General features: G+C 48.7%; 3 protein-coding genes across 3 annotated transcripts; 2 read left to right on the top strand and 1 right to left on the bottom strand.

Moving 5' to 3' along the window:
• Positions 1-69: 69 nt before the first annotated feature.
• N7455_011432 (Zn(II)2Cys6 transcription factor) lies at positions 70-1,912 on the top strand (the record flags this gene model as incomplete). The annotated part of the gene is made up of 3 exons (XM_040954427.2): positions 70-887; positions 934-1,411; positions 1,460-1,912. 3 exons carry the CDS (start codon positions 70-72, stop codon positions 1,910-1,912), a joined length of 1,749 nt encoding a protein of 582 aa, XP_040815204.2.
• Positions 1,913-5,037: 3,125 nt separating this feature from the next.
• On the top strand, positions 5,038-9,197 carry N7455_011431 (ABC transporter ATP-binding protein; the record flags this gene model as incomplete). The annotated part of the gene is made up of 3 exons (XM_040954380.2): positions 5,038-5,109; positions 5,168-6,113; positions 6,175-9,197. 3 exons carry the CDS (start codon positions 5,038-5,040, stop codon positions 9,195-9,197), a joined length of 4,041 nt encoding a protein of 1,346 aa, XP_040815244.2.
• Positions 9,198-9,824: 627 nt separating this feature from the next.
• Positions 9,825-11,739, bottom strand: N7455_011430 (uncharacterized protein; the record flags this gene model as incomplete). The annotated part of the gene is made up of 3 exons (XM_040954500.2): positions 9,825-10,759; positions 10,817-11,430; positions 11,510-11,739. 3 exons carry the CDS (start codon positions 11,737-11,739, stop codon positions 9,825-9,827), a joined length of 1,779 nt encoding a protein of 592 aa, XP_040815288.1.
• Between the last annotated feature and the right edge of the window lie 7,704 nt (positions 11,740-19,443).

The raw sequence follows: 19,443 nt of genomic DNA, 5'->3' as shown, positions 1-19,443 counted from the left end.
TTCCCCCCGCAACCCCGGATTTTTGCGTTGTGCTAGTTCCTCTCGGTATATTTAGACCTTACTTTCCAGATGCCAGACCCACCTGTCAAACAAGCATGTGATGCATGTCGCCGACGTAAGGTCAAATGCATTTTCCCAAAACCTTGTGAGCAGTGTCGGGCTGCCGGCCTAGTCTGTCGGACGTCTTCGCAGCGTCAGAAAAAGGGGCGACAGGGCCAAACAGCCAACATCCTTAATGAGCTCAGAGCAAACGAAATTGAACAGGCACTAGTGCAGGATGCGAATATTTCTCCGTCATCGGCAGCTCTCAGGCTTGGAGATAACATACCGACGCCCCAGTCATTACAAGCCTCGGGAAGATGTCAGTTCTCGAAAACCCCGGGTCTTTTGAGCCGGGAGCTTGTCGACGCCTGCTCAATATATTTTTTCTCACGAATGAGAGGAACGGTGCCGGTTTTGCAACCCGGTGGCTTTCGAAAGCAGGTGGACCTTGCCGATACATCCCTCCATGCTTATTGTTTCGTCACTGCTTTCTGTGCTTTTGTGGTTACTCAAACCGGATTTGCCGTGGAGCACGCGTCCTCGGAATTCTCTCGAGACTTTTGTACTGAAGACTACCGAAATTCCCTTATTGAGGAAGCCACCGAAGCTCGAAAGCATATCGATCCATTCACAGACCCTGTACGGCAAAACATTATCATCGCTTTTCTTCTGTATGGATGTCATATTGGACTAGGAAATCAACGACATGCGTATTACTTTCTCCGCGAATCCACGACCCTTTATACGGCCAGCGCGCTGGAAAGTCAAGCAGCATCAGCACAGGTGGATGACGATGACCCATCCTTGGCAGGGAAATTGTTCTGGCTCTTAGTGGTGTCCGAGAGGTATTTTCCTCGCCTATTAAGTAGTTATTTGCTAATACAGAGACAGAGCCCATGCGATCCGCCGACATAGACCAATTACGCTCCAGGTCACTCCCGACAGCCCTCAACTAGAAGACGATGCACTTCCAGCGCAACTGGAAGATGATCCACTTGCAAATGCGTCAGCTATTGGGTTTCGGTGTCTGGTAAACCTCTACCGTCCATTTGATGAAGGCTTTCTGGGTCAGTGGAATGGAACGAATGCCACATGCTCCATTGAGTCGCTAGTTCACCTTGAGGAGCGGATCCAAAGTGCAGTCCCGGTGGACCTCGATCTGCCTGATATACTCATGGCCGATCTGCGTGTATCCCAGCAGTGGCTGCGTATCATGATATGGCAGCTTTCTACAACTGCTGGGTTTCTTTCGACAAATCCTACTCATGAATGCATGGATTTTCGATACCCCCTCCTAATTGCTCAAGATCTCTGCTTCGCAACATGGAAATTATCCAAGCAGAGTATGGAAACCCATGGAATTGGTCTTGTATGATTCACCTTATCAAAATACCAAGTCTATTCTAACGGATTGTAGATCGAAAAAATATTTGAGGTCGCGTGCACCTTGATTGATGTTATGGCATGCCTCTCAGCGGCTGGGCTCCGTTCTTCGGGATTCAAGCTTGGCCCGCAGGATTATCTCAAGCATTTCTTTACTCTCATCCACGATCTTCCCGGAGGACGTCGAAGGTTTCTTCCACTGCTACTTACCAAAATCGGGCAAACTCTGCCATCCATGGTGGACACTATCACCGTTCATCTGAAACTCCAGCCCGGCCCCCTTGTTCCACGCTGTATCAGTGAGGAGTCATCAATATCCGCTGTTGTCGGAAATGACTGCTCAATTGAACAGCCATCCGCTGAATTGGTTTCCGAGTCTGAAGACTGGATGAATGGTAACTTCAACTATGCGGAGATGAGCCGCATCGGTGAGAAGACACCGGAGATTGATGAGGCATTTCTCCAATACTCCAGTTACTTCCCCTGAGGCCGGACAAATATACGGCACCTATCAATATTTTCATATCGCATACCGCCAAAGCATTTTTCTGCAAGTCTTCGATCTTGATTGAGTTCTTCCGATATTTCTTCCGGATCAAGTTCGACAATGATACTAGCTGCGTGGAAATGGGGCCGATACTGACAAGCGGAAATTGTTCTCCCTGGGGAGATTCTGCAAAGTCTTTCTCCTTGCTCTCGAACCCGTCTGCAATAATGTTGCTGATTTCGACCGCCAATGATTTGGTGATTGGGATTTCAAAGCAGGCATTGGCTGAAGAGCCCCCTTTGTGGTATGCTGGAAGGTTCTTTTGGCTCGTACCTGGTAACCGGCCGAGCAACTGCTGTTGATAAATAACCTATGACACCGTGAGCGGCTTGGACTTCATTGACACAAACGCGGTTGGAAACATACATTTGGGCAGGAATTCAGAAAACTAGTCATCCATCTTTTCGCCAAGTTGACCTTCCTGGTAATATAATTAGTTGCTCCGACCAAAGCAACAACCTTGTGACCATCGTGTTCAGATAAGGTCACTTCTGAGCGACTGGATTCGAGGGATGACTCTGTCAACCTCTCCCAGGCTCATGCGCAGTCCCTGGATTTTGACGTCTCCGGCTGGACGACACAAAAAGATCAATCGTCATTGTTATTGTACTGGGGCAGACCACTCATACCGTATGGGTATACTCGAGTCGCTAAGCCGAGGCAGGAGAGATGTCCACTCTCGGGACCCAGAATCCAACGTGGCTTGTGCTTCGCGGTCTGGGCCCTGAATATACCCGAATGCCCGAGTTAGGTGCCTGATGTGTCAGATCAGTAGCTCGGGATAGTTGATAGCTACATACGTGGTTAGCTTTTCTGACTGATTGTCTCTTCCAAAGCAACTCTCTTCTTATATCCCTGCCTTTTACCTTTTAGGCTTAAAACATGCAAATCAAGAACATGAACTTTGTGTTAGCTACCGAGTCATACTACTATTTTTGAAAGGGTCCCCGTTAGGCTCATTTCCCAGTTTCTTTGTTGACCTTTTAGACTAACACAAAGCCGTGGTTTGTTCAATATCAAACAGTTGGCCATGTCTTACTCTTGGCCTCTATTGTTATTTGGCGCAAGATTCTTATCACTTTAACTTGATTTATAGCACACACTATGTCCATCCTCTTTTAGGTATAGATGGGCGTCAATTGTGTCTTCAGGGCTCCATTGTTACGTTTCATTTTCACACGGGCTACTGAGGCTAACTCTTGGCGTAAGCGAGACACACTCCGGTCCACCTGAGAATCAAGTAGAGGTTACTTTGCGAGATGAGAAGAAAGATGCCATCGAAGCGTTGCAGGTCTATTGCATTCGAAAAAAAAAAAGAATTCATGGCGGTACACGCCATATGATAATATAAGCCTTACAACATGATGCCCGACATCAGCCCAAAAGGCGTAATTAGTAATAAGTGGATACTTCTGGAGGTAACGGTCTTCACTGTAACATCAATATTACAGAAAGTTGATGATTTGCAAAAAACACATCTGAAACTTTCATATCATACAATATAATCTGATAAGCCGTTACGTTACCAGGGACCATTTCCGGCCCGGGACCCGTCTCAATATTGGCGGGACCCTCTTTCCAAGGTTTTTATCTGATCAAACTTTAGTGGAGTTTCTCAATTGATATTTGAGCTCGAATTTCGATGAAAATGGCATCGAGTGCTGTGCTTTAACACAATGCGCGATTTTCAGCGGAATCTCCGATTTAGGAGTTGCGCTCACGATCTTTGAACATTATTTATCACCTGCTTATTTCTTCGCAATACGCCGATTACTCTATTAGTAAACAATGGGTACGAGCCCACATAAAGCAAGGCTATGCCACACATACTATATGGATGGAAATTTTGCCTCCGTGGATATTAGCACGCCCTAGGTATTCGGGATTTTCCCGGTTCTTTTGATCTGTCTGACCGGAACTTTGCGTTTCTTGGCAGGGTTCAGAGCGTGCGCACTAGATATTTTAGCTACAAGCCAAAAAGGCTAGATTGATTGTACTTGCCGTCCGCGCGGGGACTAGCTATATTGCCAATCAATGCGAGGGTGCGCCAAGAATTATACGTGGCACCCACCAGAACGTTTTTGGTCGGCATAAGAAAGCTCAAAGGACCGAGGTACATTTTGCGGTGCTTTGCACAAATCATATTACTAGCTAGGTACTAGCTTTGAACAGGGTGTTACCAATGCGTCACCTGTCTTATTTAGAGTTACAAGCTAGAAATTCCTATAAACAGCCCAATGATTCTCAAGGCAAAAGAACCGCCATATTGTAGCGAAATTTGAACCTGCATGACTAGTAACAAGAAATTCGGAGTGATTTAAACCACAAAGCTTTTATTTCATATTGAGCAACTATGTATACAGTCATTCTTTATACATAAGTTATGTACCGGTGCGCGCGGGAAAGACCCCATCGGGCTTGAGACATAAGGTAAGTGGGTCGGATCTGATAAGGGTCCAATGTATGTACATAATATTTTATATACCAAGCAATTAGATAGTGATTTTAAACCAACGAAGCCTTTTGGGTATTCAAACATTACGCAATTCTATCCTCGCAAGTTGCCGGTGCACTCCAGAATGGCCCCATTGTGGCTGGCTTGAGACATAATGTGAGTGGATCGGATCTGATAACATAAAGAAAATTCCGGGTATTTTATTTATCAATCTATTTGGAGCAATTTAAAACTGCGAAGCTTTTTTGGTATTCAAAAGCTAAGCAATTCTCCTAGTCTTGGAATATCTTTCAGTTTATAAGTTACCGGTTCACTCCGAAATGGCCCCATCGTGGCTTGAGACATAAAGTGGGTCCAATCTGATAAGGGTCCTAGTATTTTATTGTGGAGTATATGTATTTTTGCACTTGGTTAATGACAGCTGTAAAATACAGATCAACATTGCGACATTGGAGCTCCTCAAGTTTTCACCGTGATTGTGTGGGATTTAGTGGCTCAGAAGTGGGAATATTTCGAGGGCAAGGTTCATACGCACCTTGAGAAAAATCCTCATTTGCTTCCTTTTTGTAGAAACCCCATTCTATACTCACGGAAGCCCCGAGAAACAGTCATGCAGACGTCGGAGACTGTTGATGGCGATGGACAGGACAAAAGGACGACGAGCCGACCAGGACATTGGTTTGTAAGAGAAACATCTCATTATTCCAAACCAATATTGATACTGACTCGTTTTACAACAGATGAAGCCTGTGTCCGGGTTCGTTTCCAAGCTGAAGGAGTTGAAAACAGCCTTTTCATTCATCCGCCTTCTTTTTTCGTTGAATTACACCGGTGTTGATGTCGCTCTCGTTATTGTGGGAACATTCTTCGCCATTGCTGCAGGTGTCCCTGAGCCATTACTTGGTATTGTGCTTGGTCAACTTATCAACGAACTCAACGAAGTCGCCTGTTCTGCGACGGTTTACGATGCTTCCTCCGTCCGAACGAAAGTCTTATACCTCATTTATATCACCATCTTCAACTTCGCGAGTATATACATTTATGCGGCATGCTGGGCTCTTGTGAGTGAACGGATAGCCCGTCGTTATCGCAAAGCTTACTTCCGCAGCGTGATTCGTCAGGAAGCAGCATTCCACGACAGTCTACCCTCTGGTCAGGTTATCTCCCGACTGGTCAGTGATATTGAGACATTGCAATCGGGGACTTCAGAAAAAGTTGGCATCTACATTGCTACATTATCATACTTCGTCACGGCGTATGTTGTGGCCTTCATCAAGGTGCCTGTCATTGCAGGCATCCTGATTGCGGTGATTCCATGCTTCTTCGCTATGGCTCTCGTCGGAGGCCGTCTTGCTTCACGATACGGTACCCGTGTGGGCAAGCAGGTCGACCTCGCCACTTCAATTGCGTCGTCCAGTCTCTCTCACTTGAAGATCGTGCATGCATTCAATGCTCAAAAGCGTCTAGAAGACCTCTTCTCTTCCCATCTTGTTCAGTCTCGAAAGGACGCCTTGAAAAAAGCGGCCGTGCATGCTACACAAATGGGAACGCTTTTCTTTATAGTCTACTCCTCAAATGCCTTGGCATACTGGAAAGGAGCCCATTTGATAGCAGACTCTGTTGATGGATTAAATTCCGGGGTCTCTATTGGTGCAGTGTATACTGTGATCTTTATTCTGATTGATGGTAAGATTTCTATCGACGTAACACATTACCCCCACGGTTCACTGGCTAATACAAATAATAGCAACCTTCATCTTTAGCCAAGTTTCTCCTTATATGCACGTTTTTGGCGCTGCTACTAGTGCATCGAGGCGCTTATTGGAGGTAATTCACCGGAACTCCAATATCGACGGCACATCACTTACTGGAGAGCAAAGTGTGAACTTGGGCGAACAAGAGATCCAATTCAAGGATGTTCATTTCGCATACCCTGCCCGGGCTGAGGCCCCAGTCTTGCAAGGGCTGAGCTTGTCCATCCCTCCAAAGCAACACACCGCGTTTGTTGGTCCATCGGGAGGTGGAAAGTCTACCGTCGTTGCACTTGTGGAACGTTTCTATGACCCATCAAGCGGAAACATCTACGTCGGGGAACAAGATTTCCAACACTTGAATGTGGCTAGCCTGCGAAGCCAAATGGGATTTGTACAGCAAGAATCCCAACTGCTGGACCGCTCCATTGTGGAAAACATCGCATATGGACTGGTTGGATCTGCCGACCACGAGCATCTGACTGAAGTAATTTTGGATATGAGCTTGGCTGACCTTGTGGCCAGAATCCAGGCTGGGTGTTCTGAAGAGGAGGCCCTGGGAGATTGTGATCCCAGGATTGTTGAAATTTTCAAACAGGCAAAGCTGGCAGCTAGCAGGGCCAATGCGCTCTCATTTATCGAATCTCTAGCGTTTGGTCTAGCTAGTCCAGTTGGAACTTCTGGTGGCCAACTCAGTGGCGGCCAAAGGCAGCGCATTGCTCTTGCCACGGCTCTTGTTCGTGAACCCAAACTGCTTATTTTGGATGAAGCAACTGCTGCCCTCGATTCAATGAGTGAGCAGTTAATTCAGGCTGCCTTGCTTAAGCTGTCTGGAACCACCACGATAGTATCTATTGCCCATCGTCTAGCTGCTGTCAGGGATGCCGATCAAGTTATTGTCATCCAGAATGGCCGCTTGGTGGAAAGCGGTTCTCCCCAAATTTTGTTGGAGAGTGACGGGGCGTATGCGGCAATGATCAATCAACAGAGACTCGCCAACACTGGAATGGATAGCTCAGAAGATACATTGAGTGAGGCCAAAAGCTCTCTCACTTCCGACCACAAAGACCCGATCTTGGCGGACAAAGAGCAGAGTGTCTATCTGGCTGAAGAAGAAAAGCCCGCTGACGCGAAAGCAGAGTCCGATACTACGTTGTCGAAGAAAGAACCTAAACCATCCAAGTTCCTCACTGCCAAAATTTGTTTCGCTTTCATCCGTCCCAATATCCTTCTTATCCTTTTGGGCTTGTTAATGTCAACAATCATCGGAGCTAGCTACAGCTCGAATGCGATTTTGTTTGGCAATACCGTTGGAGGGCTCAGTCCCTGCAAAGGTACCGCAAACATCCGACACAGCGGAAACCTGTTCGGTCTTATGTTTTTCGTCGTGGGAATTGTCGAACTATTCGCGAATGTCATTGGCGGGTGTGCCTATGGATGGGCAGCAGACCAGACACTGTACCGAATTCGCATGAACTCCCTTAGATCGCTCCTTAACCAAACCATGACATGGCATAGTGCTGAGGGACGGAGCCCTGGTGTCCTCATTGCCTATATCACAGGTGATGCATCGGCCATCAGTGGCCTTACCGGAACCACAATCGGCCTTCTCCTTGCGACTGCAGTCAATCTTTTTGCGGGGGTTATCATTGCATTTGTCGTGGCATGGAAGATCTCAATTGTTCTGGTCCCGACAATCCCTGTTCTCCTGGTGGCCGGATTCATGAAGTTACGTGTTCAGAGCCAATTTGCGGAGCGACACAAGAAAGCATTCTCTCGTGCTACCGAGCTTACAGTAGAGGCCTTGGGAAATCTGCGTTTCGTTGCAGGTTTCTCACTCGAGAATCAGCTCTATCGGGAGTTCCTTTCATCAATCCAGAAGCCATATAAGAGCACCACAAAGGCGATCGCCTGGGGAAACTTCTGGCTAGCGTGGGCCTTCAGCGTTAGCAATCTCATCAGCGCCCTTGCATACTGGTGGGGATCCAAGCAAATTGCCTCAGGGCTATACTCCCAAACCCACTTTTTTATTGTCTTGCCAGCTCTTCTATTCAGCACACAATCGTGTGGTCAGATGCTTGCGTTGGCACCAGATGTTTCGAAGGCTGGAAAGGCTGCTTCACGTGTCGTTGATCTTGTGAAAAAAAACTCCGCCGAGGAGGAACACAGTGGTGACAATTACACACAGCAAATGATGAAGATGGAAATGCCAGATACAGATCCCGAGGCGAACATTTCTTCTGATGCAGCCTCTTCTAAAAATTCCCAGAGACCAGTTGGTGCAAAGCTACACCAAGTGTGCTTCGCGTACCCCAAATCATCCCATATTCCCGTGCTCAATGAATTGAGCATCGATTTCAAACCAGGAAACTTCTACGCACTGGTCGGGCCCAGTGGCTCAGGAAAATCAACCATCTTCAACATGCTGGAAAGGTTCTATCAACCCACATCCGGGTTTGTTACAATCAATGAGCAGAACATCAACCTTATATTGTCGACGACATTCAGGGACGACATTGCCCTTGTTTCACAAGAGAATGTTTTATTCGAGGGAACCCTGGCTTTTAACATAGGGCTCGGGGCAAGACCCGGGTATACGGCCACACAAGCAGACATTGAGGAAGCTTGTAAGCAAGCTCAGATCCATGATGTTATTACGAGCTTACCTGATGGCTACGATACATTCTGCACGCACGATGGAAAGCAGTTCTCGGGCGGTCAACGCCAGCGTCTATCCATCGCAAGGGCCTTGATCAGAAAGCCAGGCCTGCTACTTCTCGATGAGTCTACCAGTGCTCTTGATGGTGAATCTGAGCGAAAGATTCAGGATGCCTTGTCTAACCTTGTGGGTAAAACTACAATAATCGCGATTGCGCATCGGCTGAAGACGATCTATCGTGCGGATCAAATTTTCCTCATTCAGGATGGCCATTGCGTTGACCACGGCACCCACACGGAGCTAGTTGATCGGAGTGACATGTATCGGGAGAGCGTGTTGCATCAGTCACTAGCCACCTAATGTTGGATTGGATGTGGGGGTGTCTTTGACCTCCAGTCGGATCTATGGTGAATTTCAGAATAGACGTATTACAAGAGATAGATTTTGTTACTATTGAAATTAATGAGTTTTTGTTCTAACTAATAGTTCTACATCAGGCCTAGAAGGTTTAGTGACACGTGTGGAGATCTTGATCCTCCTCTACGCTTAGTGAAGGTGTTGTTTCGTGTATTTCTTTTTTCTTTTTTTCAATTCCAGGGGACTTAGGATTGTGAACTTGGGGTGGCGACTCGTTTAATACAGACGAAGCATGATAAGACCATTACCGGATAGCTTGACCTAGGCAATCAAGCAATATAAATGAATCCACTTGGCTGTTACTATAAAGGGACCTCGCCAACTACTTTATGACGGAGACTTGCCATTACATTCGGTCCGAGTACAATTGGAATATGAAGAAAAATAAAATAAAAACGAGAAGCTACAAACGACAAGCAAGGCAAGATTATTATTTTAGTCCAAATTCAAATATTAAAACTGAAATGAAGAGAACAACGATATACTAAACTCAGGCAAGGTTCCCCATCTCCGGGAACAACGTTGCTGTCAGATTGAATACCAACAGCGATCATGGAAGGCTGTCTAGGTCTAAAGGACAGTGCCGGGGACCTGTTTCTTGTCGACATTCACGTTTCTCCAGATAGCAATACAAGGCAATCCCAGTGCCACGACAGCAGTGGTTGCGATACAGCTATACTTTTGGGTATCACCCCAGGCCAAGTTAATGGCGGTCCGAATCTCTGATCCCACGGGATAGTTCATCTGCTTTAAATACCCTCCAAGGTATATATCCGTCCAATTAGCCTGTGCCTCAGCAGGTAAGTTGGCCAATAAAGTGCTTGGGAAGACGTTGGCGTAGATGGCAGAGGCAACTGTGTTTCCAGCAGCTCCTCCCAGACTGGCGAAAAGTCCAAGAATTGAAAGCATCATTGGCACACCGTCGTGATCCGCTGAGCTCATCACGGCCATGTCCTGTCCGATGACCAACATACCACCAGCAAAGGCGATGAAGATTTGACACATGACAACATATCCGATCCCGTCACCTTCACCGCGGAAGTGAACCATCAACCCTGAGCCAAGAATCATCAAGGGAAGAGCGAAGAAAAGACAAGCGTTTTTGAAATGTCTGGTTTGTCGGATATAAATACCAAACACGGGCGCAATGAAGCAAGAACCAATATTGTATATCTGGTTCATATAGCCTGCGTCCGACACACTGAGGTCATACACCACCATGACAAAATTGAGGAAATAGAGATCCCAAGCGGCGTAGCCGAGGTTGAGCATAGCCGATAGTAGACAAGCACCGAGGACTGTCCGCTGCTTCAGCAAATCGTACTGGATGAATTGCTTGCGAGCGCAGAACTTTTCCCATGCGACAAAGACAAAGAACAGACAGAAGCCGACGACTAGCATAGCGATGAAGGTGGCCGATCCGTATGTGGCTCGTCCATAGATTGCCAGACTGAACGGCAGCAGTAGTAAAATAAATGTTGCCATCAACAGAAGGGCGCCAACGACTATTCACCGTTAATAATTGAGTGCAAATTATTTTCACAAAGGGGAATAGCACTCACCATCAAACTCGTGGACATAGTGGATGACAGATTGAGACCAAGTGCGGTTGCTTTTTTCTTTGTGATACAAACCCAATTTGATGGCTTTCATCTCGTAGAACTTGAACACCACAGCGAGGGGCAGAAAGACAAATGGGAAGATGATTGCAAATGCTCCGTATGCCCAGCGCCATGTTGTCATACTTAAAAAGGACTGGGCAGCCAAGGGACCCGTGAACGCCGTGCAAATGAAGGGCGTACTGGAGAATGCAAACGCAAATGCTCGGTTCCTCAACCCCGACGTATCAGCAATGAAGACATCAAGGATCAGGTAGATTGCGTTGTAGCCAACCCAATATAGAACATATCCTGCCGCAAATCCATTCGGCCCATTGCATGACGCCAATATGATTGTCCCCAGCAAAAACAGCGCTGTAAAGATAGCGAGGGCCTCGGCTCGACCCCAGATGTTCAGAATTTTGGCGATAGGAAGCTTTACCACACCACCTACGACAGTGGCTAGGATCGCTGCGGTCGAAATTTGAGGGGCGGTATTAAAATTGGCGTAGGCGTTGAAAATCACGTTGGTACCGATCGACGAATGGAACGCCAATATGAAAAAGCAGACCCAAATCCTATGATTAGATGTTAGTATTATCCTAATTAATATATCATATCGTTAAGTGAGTAGTTAACCCCAAAGTGGCCACATACCAAGCGTAAATGGCCCACACGGTGTGTTTGCTCCATGCAAGCACTACCGCTTCGGCTTTCTGAACACCAGTTGGGCCCTCCTCGACAATCTCGTCAGGCCTCTCTCCGAGTTCTTTCTGGTTTGAGGGTGATAGCTGATCCTTTCCAGAGTCCGTTGCAAACATCGTACCGGTTTGACCCGGAAATGAATGCGCGCCCAATTTAGAGGGATTGGATGCAGGCTGGCTCATGATGACAGAAACAAGCTGAGACCGCCAAGTAATCTGTCTGAAAAGGAAGGAAAATTGGTAGATCCTGATCGAAACTGTTCTCAAAGGGTTCTAACAGGAGCAATAAATATCCAAAAAAATCTAGTTGATGACCTAACCACATAATTCTGTCTATAGGCGTGGTCGCCACTTTTTCAGCACCGAGTTCGGCATTCATTATTGCAAGGGTACGAACTCCTTCGTGGACTAGATTTAGCGCTTGTGGCGAGGCTAACTAGTAATTGGTCCACAGTGAAAAGCAATTTGTGACCAAGAGATTACCACCCAAATCTAAATCACGGACATCAATCCTCTACGGGAATAGTGGCATGATTCGGTATTGTGAAATCCGCTACATCAGTTTACATCTCTATATCTTGAATTGAGCTAGCCCTAGGACATGATCCCAACCAGGCAACTCCATTACGCTTCAGCTGCGTGTGTGTTGTGGTGCAACTCCACGGCAAACCGCTGGCTACATCCTGTGAGTAGAATCAAGATCGCCATGTTTTGTTACTCTGGTGTGTAACAAATCCTTAATATTGGGGTTGATCACTATTTTCGCCAAGTCCTAGTACTGATCCAGCTGGGGAGATGTCACCTTCCCAATCTATTAAAGGCACTAGGTAGTTTAAAATTAATCCATATTGATCCTGTAAATCTAGATCAGATATCGTTTTTTCGGTTTTTACCGGCACAAGCTGCCGGCCATACCCTACCTACTAATGCCTACATATGGAAGTAAGTATGTAGTGAGTGATCGCCGGCTTAGGAAACAGCGCAGTTTGACCTGATTTAACATACATCAACCTCCGTACAATGTATGAGATACGTAGATGCCCCTGAGAAATTTCTATTTTCTTCTCTAAAGGACCAAAAGTCAATTTGCTTCTGCTCTGCCAAGAATGTCTCAAACTAAAAAGGGAATACGTAGTTTCGAGATCCTCCAGGCGTGTCCACTTGATCATACAAGTTGTTTCAAGCTGGGAATATTGTTCCCGGTTTCCAAGCTTTGAAAAATACAAGTGGTGGGGTCGTGTATTTCCGTATGGGTGGTGAGAATTTAGGGTTGCATGAGCGTGACGGTACGAAACGGCATGTATTATTAACCGTTATACCGAAGCACGAAAAAACACATATCTTTGCGCGAACCTAATTTTTGAAATTGTACCACAACGCCGAGGGCTACAGCCTCCATTTTAATTGCAAGTTAATTGTAACTTCCGGCTCCATCTTTTGATACCAATCTCATATTGGTGGCAATCATGGTGGCGCCAGGAAGCCAGTGGCCGCCCCTTTCAGGGGCCCGCCAAAACTCTGCAACGAACACCAACGAGCGCATATTGGATGCCAATTACGACGTGCGCCAGTTGCTGAATTATATCAGCAGTAACAACTCTGTCAAAGTCCCGAAACCAGTGTTGGAATACCTCAAATCGATTCAGGAGCTCACTGCAGACCTGATTAAGAACCCAATCGGCCAGGACTGGAAGCAGCAATTTGAACAGCTGCGCCAGGAGACCAGCCAGATTAAACAAGATATCCATGCGGTGAGGATAGCTTCTTCGAATGTCAATGCCAATGGCAATGCCAGCGGATCGAATCGGATCCGTTCGTATGTTGATGCCGTCAAAAATGCGCCGCCGCCGACGCACTTTTTGTCCAGTCATGGATCGGCGTCGACTAACCCCGCAACGCCCTCTGATCTCATCCAGGACCGACAGATTATTGTCAAACTGGGTGATTCCGACGGCATCAAGCACTTCCGCGCCCAGACGCCTGCTGAGATCACGAAGCTTGCCGAAAAAGCGCGTGTGAAGGGAGCAAAGGCTACGTACGGGGTGACGGTGGCATCGGCTAAGTTTGTCGCGGCGAGACAATTGAAATCGGGGGATATCTCGCTCAGCCTTCGTACTGCAAAGGAAGCGGAGATTATGCGATGCCACCGTGCTTGCTGGGTAAAGCATTTGTGGAAGGGATCGGAAGTGCGCTTGCCGAGCTGGGGGGTTGTTGTCCACGACGTCAATGTACGGTCGCTCGGAATCAATTCAGCTGCAGGGCTTGGAGACCGGAAGCAGGGGATCATTAAGCAGCTGCTTACTGAGAACTTGTTCCACTGGGGAGACGATGCAGAGATCACCCAGATCTCGTGGCTAGTCCTTCCGGAAGGCAAAAAGTCAGGCTCAATGATCGTTGAATTCACCTCACCGCACACTGCGAACAAAGCCATTGACACTGGAACACTCTGGGACTCGGAGGTGCTTACTACGGTCTTATACGACCGGGCTGCGCGTATACGCCAATGCCACAATTGTCAGAAATACGGACACATAGGAAACACCTGTTCCAACGAAACGAAGTGTGTCTTTTGCGCTGAGAAACATCATTCTCGAGACTGCCAGCGTAAAAAGGATGCAACTCTCAGTGAACGAAAGTGCGCCAATTGCGGGGGCGCACACAACGGATGGTCAAAGCGGTGCCCCGACTTCATCAGAGAGATTGAGAGGGTGCAGGCTCTTGCACAGGCGAGAGAGCGGCACCACCGGGTGCCGGCATACCTCTCAATCAGGGAGACTAGGCAGGGGACGCCGGCTGCCACTATATCCGGAAGTTCAGGGGGTAGCGGCTCCAGGACTTCTACCACACAAAGCTCCACACAGGAGAGCTCTAGAGATAGACCACAAACCGCCTCACAGGCATCAAATGAAACACCAAGCTCTACCCAAGCGGCGAGCAACGAAGAACCAGCATCGTCGGGTGATACCGAAATGCAGGAGGCTCAGGGGCCCCGAGAGGAGGCGCAGGAGGAGGTCCAGGGGAAGACACTACGATACTCGGCTTCGCAGTAGGCAATACCGAGGCAGATGCAATTGGGGAATCAATCCGCCAGTCGACACGACTGCCGAAGGGACTCCAAAGGTCGATCGACGCACCGGTGACACGCTCAGAGCCCCCAAGGCGAAGAGCACCCAGCCGGGCATCGACGTCATCAACGACAACCAGGTGCAAAGGCCTATTCAGGTCAGTACTGGATACAAATGCGGGCAAAGCGCAGAAGCGAGCAAGGGACAACACATATGTCCTCGAGGACAAAGAAGTGGCAATGCCAGACACACCGTCATCGTCAGCACCGGTGGCATCGGCCAGTGAATACCAGCCGTCAGTTCTATCCCGTACCAGCGGGAACAGACGTATGTCAACAGGCAAGCAAAGAACAGCCGGTAGGCCAAATGCCATCGGCAAGGAAAATGCCATCTTCAAAGCTAGCACGACGAAGGGTACCATAGTACACACGCCAGGCCCCCGGGGCAAGAACAAGCGTACCCTCGACGATCAAGTCAACCTCACAATGTCGGCTCCATCAGTGAAATTCACTAGCAGGACAGACATCCAGGAGGAGAGAAGAACCCGTCAATTCACCAAGAAGCACGCTGACACACAAGTTGTCAATGAATAATACACCTTTCACCATCATCCAATACAACACGCACCGGTCGAGAGATGTCGTGATGGCGGACTTTTTGGCGAAGCCAGAAGTCTCAAAGGCAGACATTATTGCGGTGCAAGAACCATGGGAAAACCCATACAATGACACCACATACCACCCATTGAAACAGACGCATGAACTGCTCTTCCCGTCTAGCGCGGAGACTGGGGGGAGAGCGAGAGTGTGTATATATATCTCTAAGAGAGTGGGCACCAACTGGACGCACTATGCACATAGTCAATTCTGCCAGGAAGTGAGGATCCAAACCGGCCTTGGCGAGATCTGCTTCTTCAATATATATAACGAGTGTGGTACCACCGGTACAGTGGACCTTCTCAACGACTTGTTATGCGACAACCAAAGACAACGCAGCCGGAAGCATCTGATGATTGCCGGAGATTTCAATCTCCACCACCCCGCCTGGGGAGGCATCGAGGCCACACAAGATGCAGATTCTGACAGGCTAATTGAGCTCTGTGACGAAGCAGACCTCGATCTGTGGCTGGAACCTGGCGCGATCACGAGGGACCAGAACGGGGAGCAGACAACGATTGATCTGTTCTTCGGTACGCCGGATCTCACTGAGAGATTAGTGGTGTGCGAGCTGGCCCTAGATTGTCATGCAGATTCAGATCACCTGCCGATCCGTGTACTGATCGACATAGACACACCTACAAAGCCGGCGGAGGCGCAGAGACGAAGGCTCTGGAAGGCCATGGACACTGAGAAATTTGACGTGTTTGTAGCTGACAACCTCCCAATGCCGCCGCAATTGACGACCACCCGACAAATTGACGACGCAGTCGACCACCTGATCGACATCGTACAACGAGGGGTTCACGAATCGACACCATGGGCTAGGTCAAGCCCCTACGCCAATCCATCGTGGACCAAGGAATGTGGAGAGGCTGTCAAGCACTCCCGCCGTATGTTTCGTCAGTATCTCGCGACACATAGTGAGGAGGACTGGGAGACGCACAGACTGGCTAGGAATCAGAAGGGGAAGGTGATCAAAGCCGCTCTCCGGCGTGGCTTTAGGAACTTCATTGAAGAAGCCGTAGATCAGGGCCCCCAGGGTTTGTGGAGAGTGGCCAAATGGGCTAGAGATCGGGGCCAGCAGCAGGGGAGTACTATGCCAGTACTGAAGACAGCTGAAGGAGGGGTTGCAGAGACAGACGAAGAGAAGGTAAATCTACTCCGTAAGGTATTCTTCCCGCAACCACCAGAAGCGGATCTCTCCGACATCCACACCACCCAAAGAGAGCAATTCCAGCTTCCACCGGTAAGCGACACCGAAGTGAGAGCTGCAATAAAGAAGGCGCCACCCGATAAAGCACCTGGATACGACACACTGCCGAACAAACTGTGGCGAGTCCTTGCAGAGCCAGGCTCACGATCAGAGAAGCGATTTGTGTCACTCCTCACTGAGATCTTTGACGCCTGCGTTCAAATTGGACACAACCCCCAGCACTTTCAAACCTCCGTCACAGTGACACTACGGAAAGCCGGCCCACGAGACTACCGAGTCCCTAAATCGTACCGGCCAGTTGCATTACTAAACACGCTCGGCAAGGTCCTCGAGGCAATCGTTGCGACTCGAATTGCATGGCTGGTGGAGGAACACAAACTGCTCCCGGATACACACCTTGGGGGACGGAAAGGGGTATCTGTCGACCATGCAATCCAGTTGATCCTTGGGCGAGTACACCAGGCCTGGGGGGAAGGTAAGATAGCGAGTATATTACTCCTAGATGTCGCTGGAGCGTATGACATGGTCTCTCACGAGAGACTACTGTTCAATATGCAACAAATGGGGCTCGGTGTACTCACTCCGTGGGTACAGTCGTTCCTTACCGGTAGGAGTACGCGGATCAAGCTACCCAACGGCCACCTAAGCGAAGAATTTCCTACACCAACCGGCATCCCACAGGGTTCACCAATCTCACCGATCCTATTCCTACTCTTCAATGCACCACTAGTTCGCGCCTGTACATTACGGGGGCTACACTATGGGGAGAGTGAGGCATACGGTTGGGTGGATGACGTTTGTATTCTGGCTATCTCAAATAGCTATGAAGAGAACGTCCGGTTGTTGGAGAAGGCACTGCAACGAGCGGCCTCCTGGGCTAGCAAACATGCAGCAAAATTCGCACCCGACAAATTTGAATTGATCCATTTCAACAATCCAAAATCCACCGCCACCATCAACACCACTAGCGAAACGCCTCCCCGAAACGCTGACATCTGGGAGGTTCCAGATGATCCATCAGGACATGACGACATGCCGGTGATTATCCCAGGGGACCCGATACCAACCATCCTCGCACCATCAAATACAGCTAAATACCTCGGTGTATGGCTCGACAAGCACCTCAATTTCAAGACACACCGCAAGAAAATGCTCGCAAAGGGAGCTGGCAGTCTGGAAGCACTCCGCGGAATCTCAGGTTCCACTTGGGGGTCATCATTGATCGCAATGCGGAAGGTATACCAGGCAGTCATCATTCCACAGATGCTATGGGGACTGTCTGCGTGGTACTGCCCAGCTGCAAGAGCGACACCAGGTCTCGACAAGCTCACAAACGAACTCACAAAAATCCAAAAACGTGCGGCAATCCTGATTAGCGGTGCCTTCCGGGGAACGGCAGGGGCAGCACTGGATACAGAACTATTTATTACCCCAATCAAACTACGACTGCAGCAAATCGTCGAAGAGACAGCCATACGAATCCTTACCGGCCCGCAATGGGCCTGCCCACAGATTGTCAAAGTAACGAAAACCAGGAAAGCATCGCAAAGGAGTCTCAGTGGATGGTCCCCGACCGAAGCGATTGCGCGGAAGAAACCATTACGCCTACAATTGAGTGAAAAATGGGAGGAAAAACGGGCATTTGTTCTTGCACCATGGGAAGCCCCAATCCCTTGCTTTATTGAGAATCAGGAAGCAGCATTGGAAACCCACAATAGTATTTACGAAGATGTTGCTTGCGATGACCACGGTCGTACCAGCATGATTTTCACAGACGGAAGCGGGTTTGCAGGGCATATTGGCGCATCAACGGCCAGATATTACCCGGAAATAACGTCACAAAGACGATACCTTGGAACGGACTCTCAGTCCACAGTGTACGCTGCCGAGCTCAGCGGCATTGAGATGGCACTTGCCAAAACCAAGGAGGGTACAGACTCAAATCTTAATAACGGACAACCGACGGCTCGAGAAGTGATCATTTTCTCCGACAGCCAAGCTGCCATTCAGGCAGTTCAAAACCCACAGCGACCGTCTGGCCAGTACGTACTCACACACATATACAATCACGTACGGGCCATCCGGTCGCAAAGCCAGCCAACCAAAGTCACCATCAGGTGGATCCCTGCACACGTTGGTGTGGACGGCAATGAATTTGCCGATGGAGAAGCAAAAAGCGCAGCGCTTCTTGGTGCGGGGATGGGAGTTGCGACCGGGAGCGGAACGGGTGAACCGATAACCCGCCTCGCCGCAGCTGCTAAGAGAGCGGTACGCCAGCGAATCAGAGAGCGGTGGGAGAAGCAGTGGGAGCGGGAGAGAACCTCCGCTCCGACAAAGCGCTTAGTGCAGGCGCCGAATAAGAAGACACTTCGTTTGTACGAAGGACTGTCGAAGCCACAATGTGCGATCTTGATTCAGATGCGTACAATGCGGATCGGGCTTAGACACTTCTTGTTCAAAATCAAGGCAGCCGAGACTGACCGGTGTAATTGTGATGAGGGCTCACAAACACCAAAACATATCCTGATGCAATGTCCGCGGTACGTAGTGCCGCGTACAAAATTGTGGGAGCAATTGTGGGGTATTGGGATCAACGAGATGGATTACGATAAGATCGTGTCGAACCCGCAGGCCACCCGCTACGTGGTCAACTTCATGCACCGAACAGGTCTCCTCCAGCAGTTTCAACACGTTGGAATCGAGGAGGAAAATGACGACGACGAACCGAGAGGCCTCGCGGCAATGGATCTAGGTGTGGAAGACGATGGGTATTAGCCAATGACGAGAACGATGCTGTGACACGAGAACTCAGCCAAAGTCGACAAACATGCCAATCAACTGGCCAGGACAACGTCACCATCAATTGAAACCGAGGCAGGGGAGACAGCAGGGAGAGAGCAGGGAGAGAGCAAAGAGAGAGAGAGAAAGAGAAGTGAGAGATGGAAGTGAG

The sequence above is a fragment of the Penicillium solitum genome, assembly GCF_028829755.1.
Source record: "Penicillium solitum strain IBT 25940 chromosome Unknown utg000009l_segment0_segment0, whole genome shotgun sequence".
Lineage (NCBI taxonomy): Eukaryota > Fungi > Ascomycota > Eurotiomycetes > Eurotiales > Aspergillaceae > Penicillium > Penicillium solitum.
Note: the sequence above shows the minus strand (reverse complement) of the source record. Positions and strands in the feature narration are given on the sequence as shown.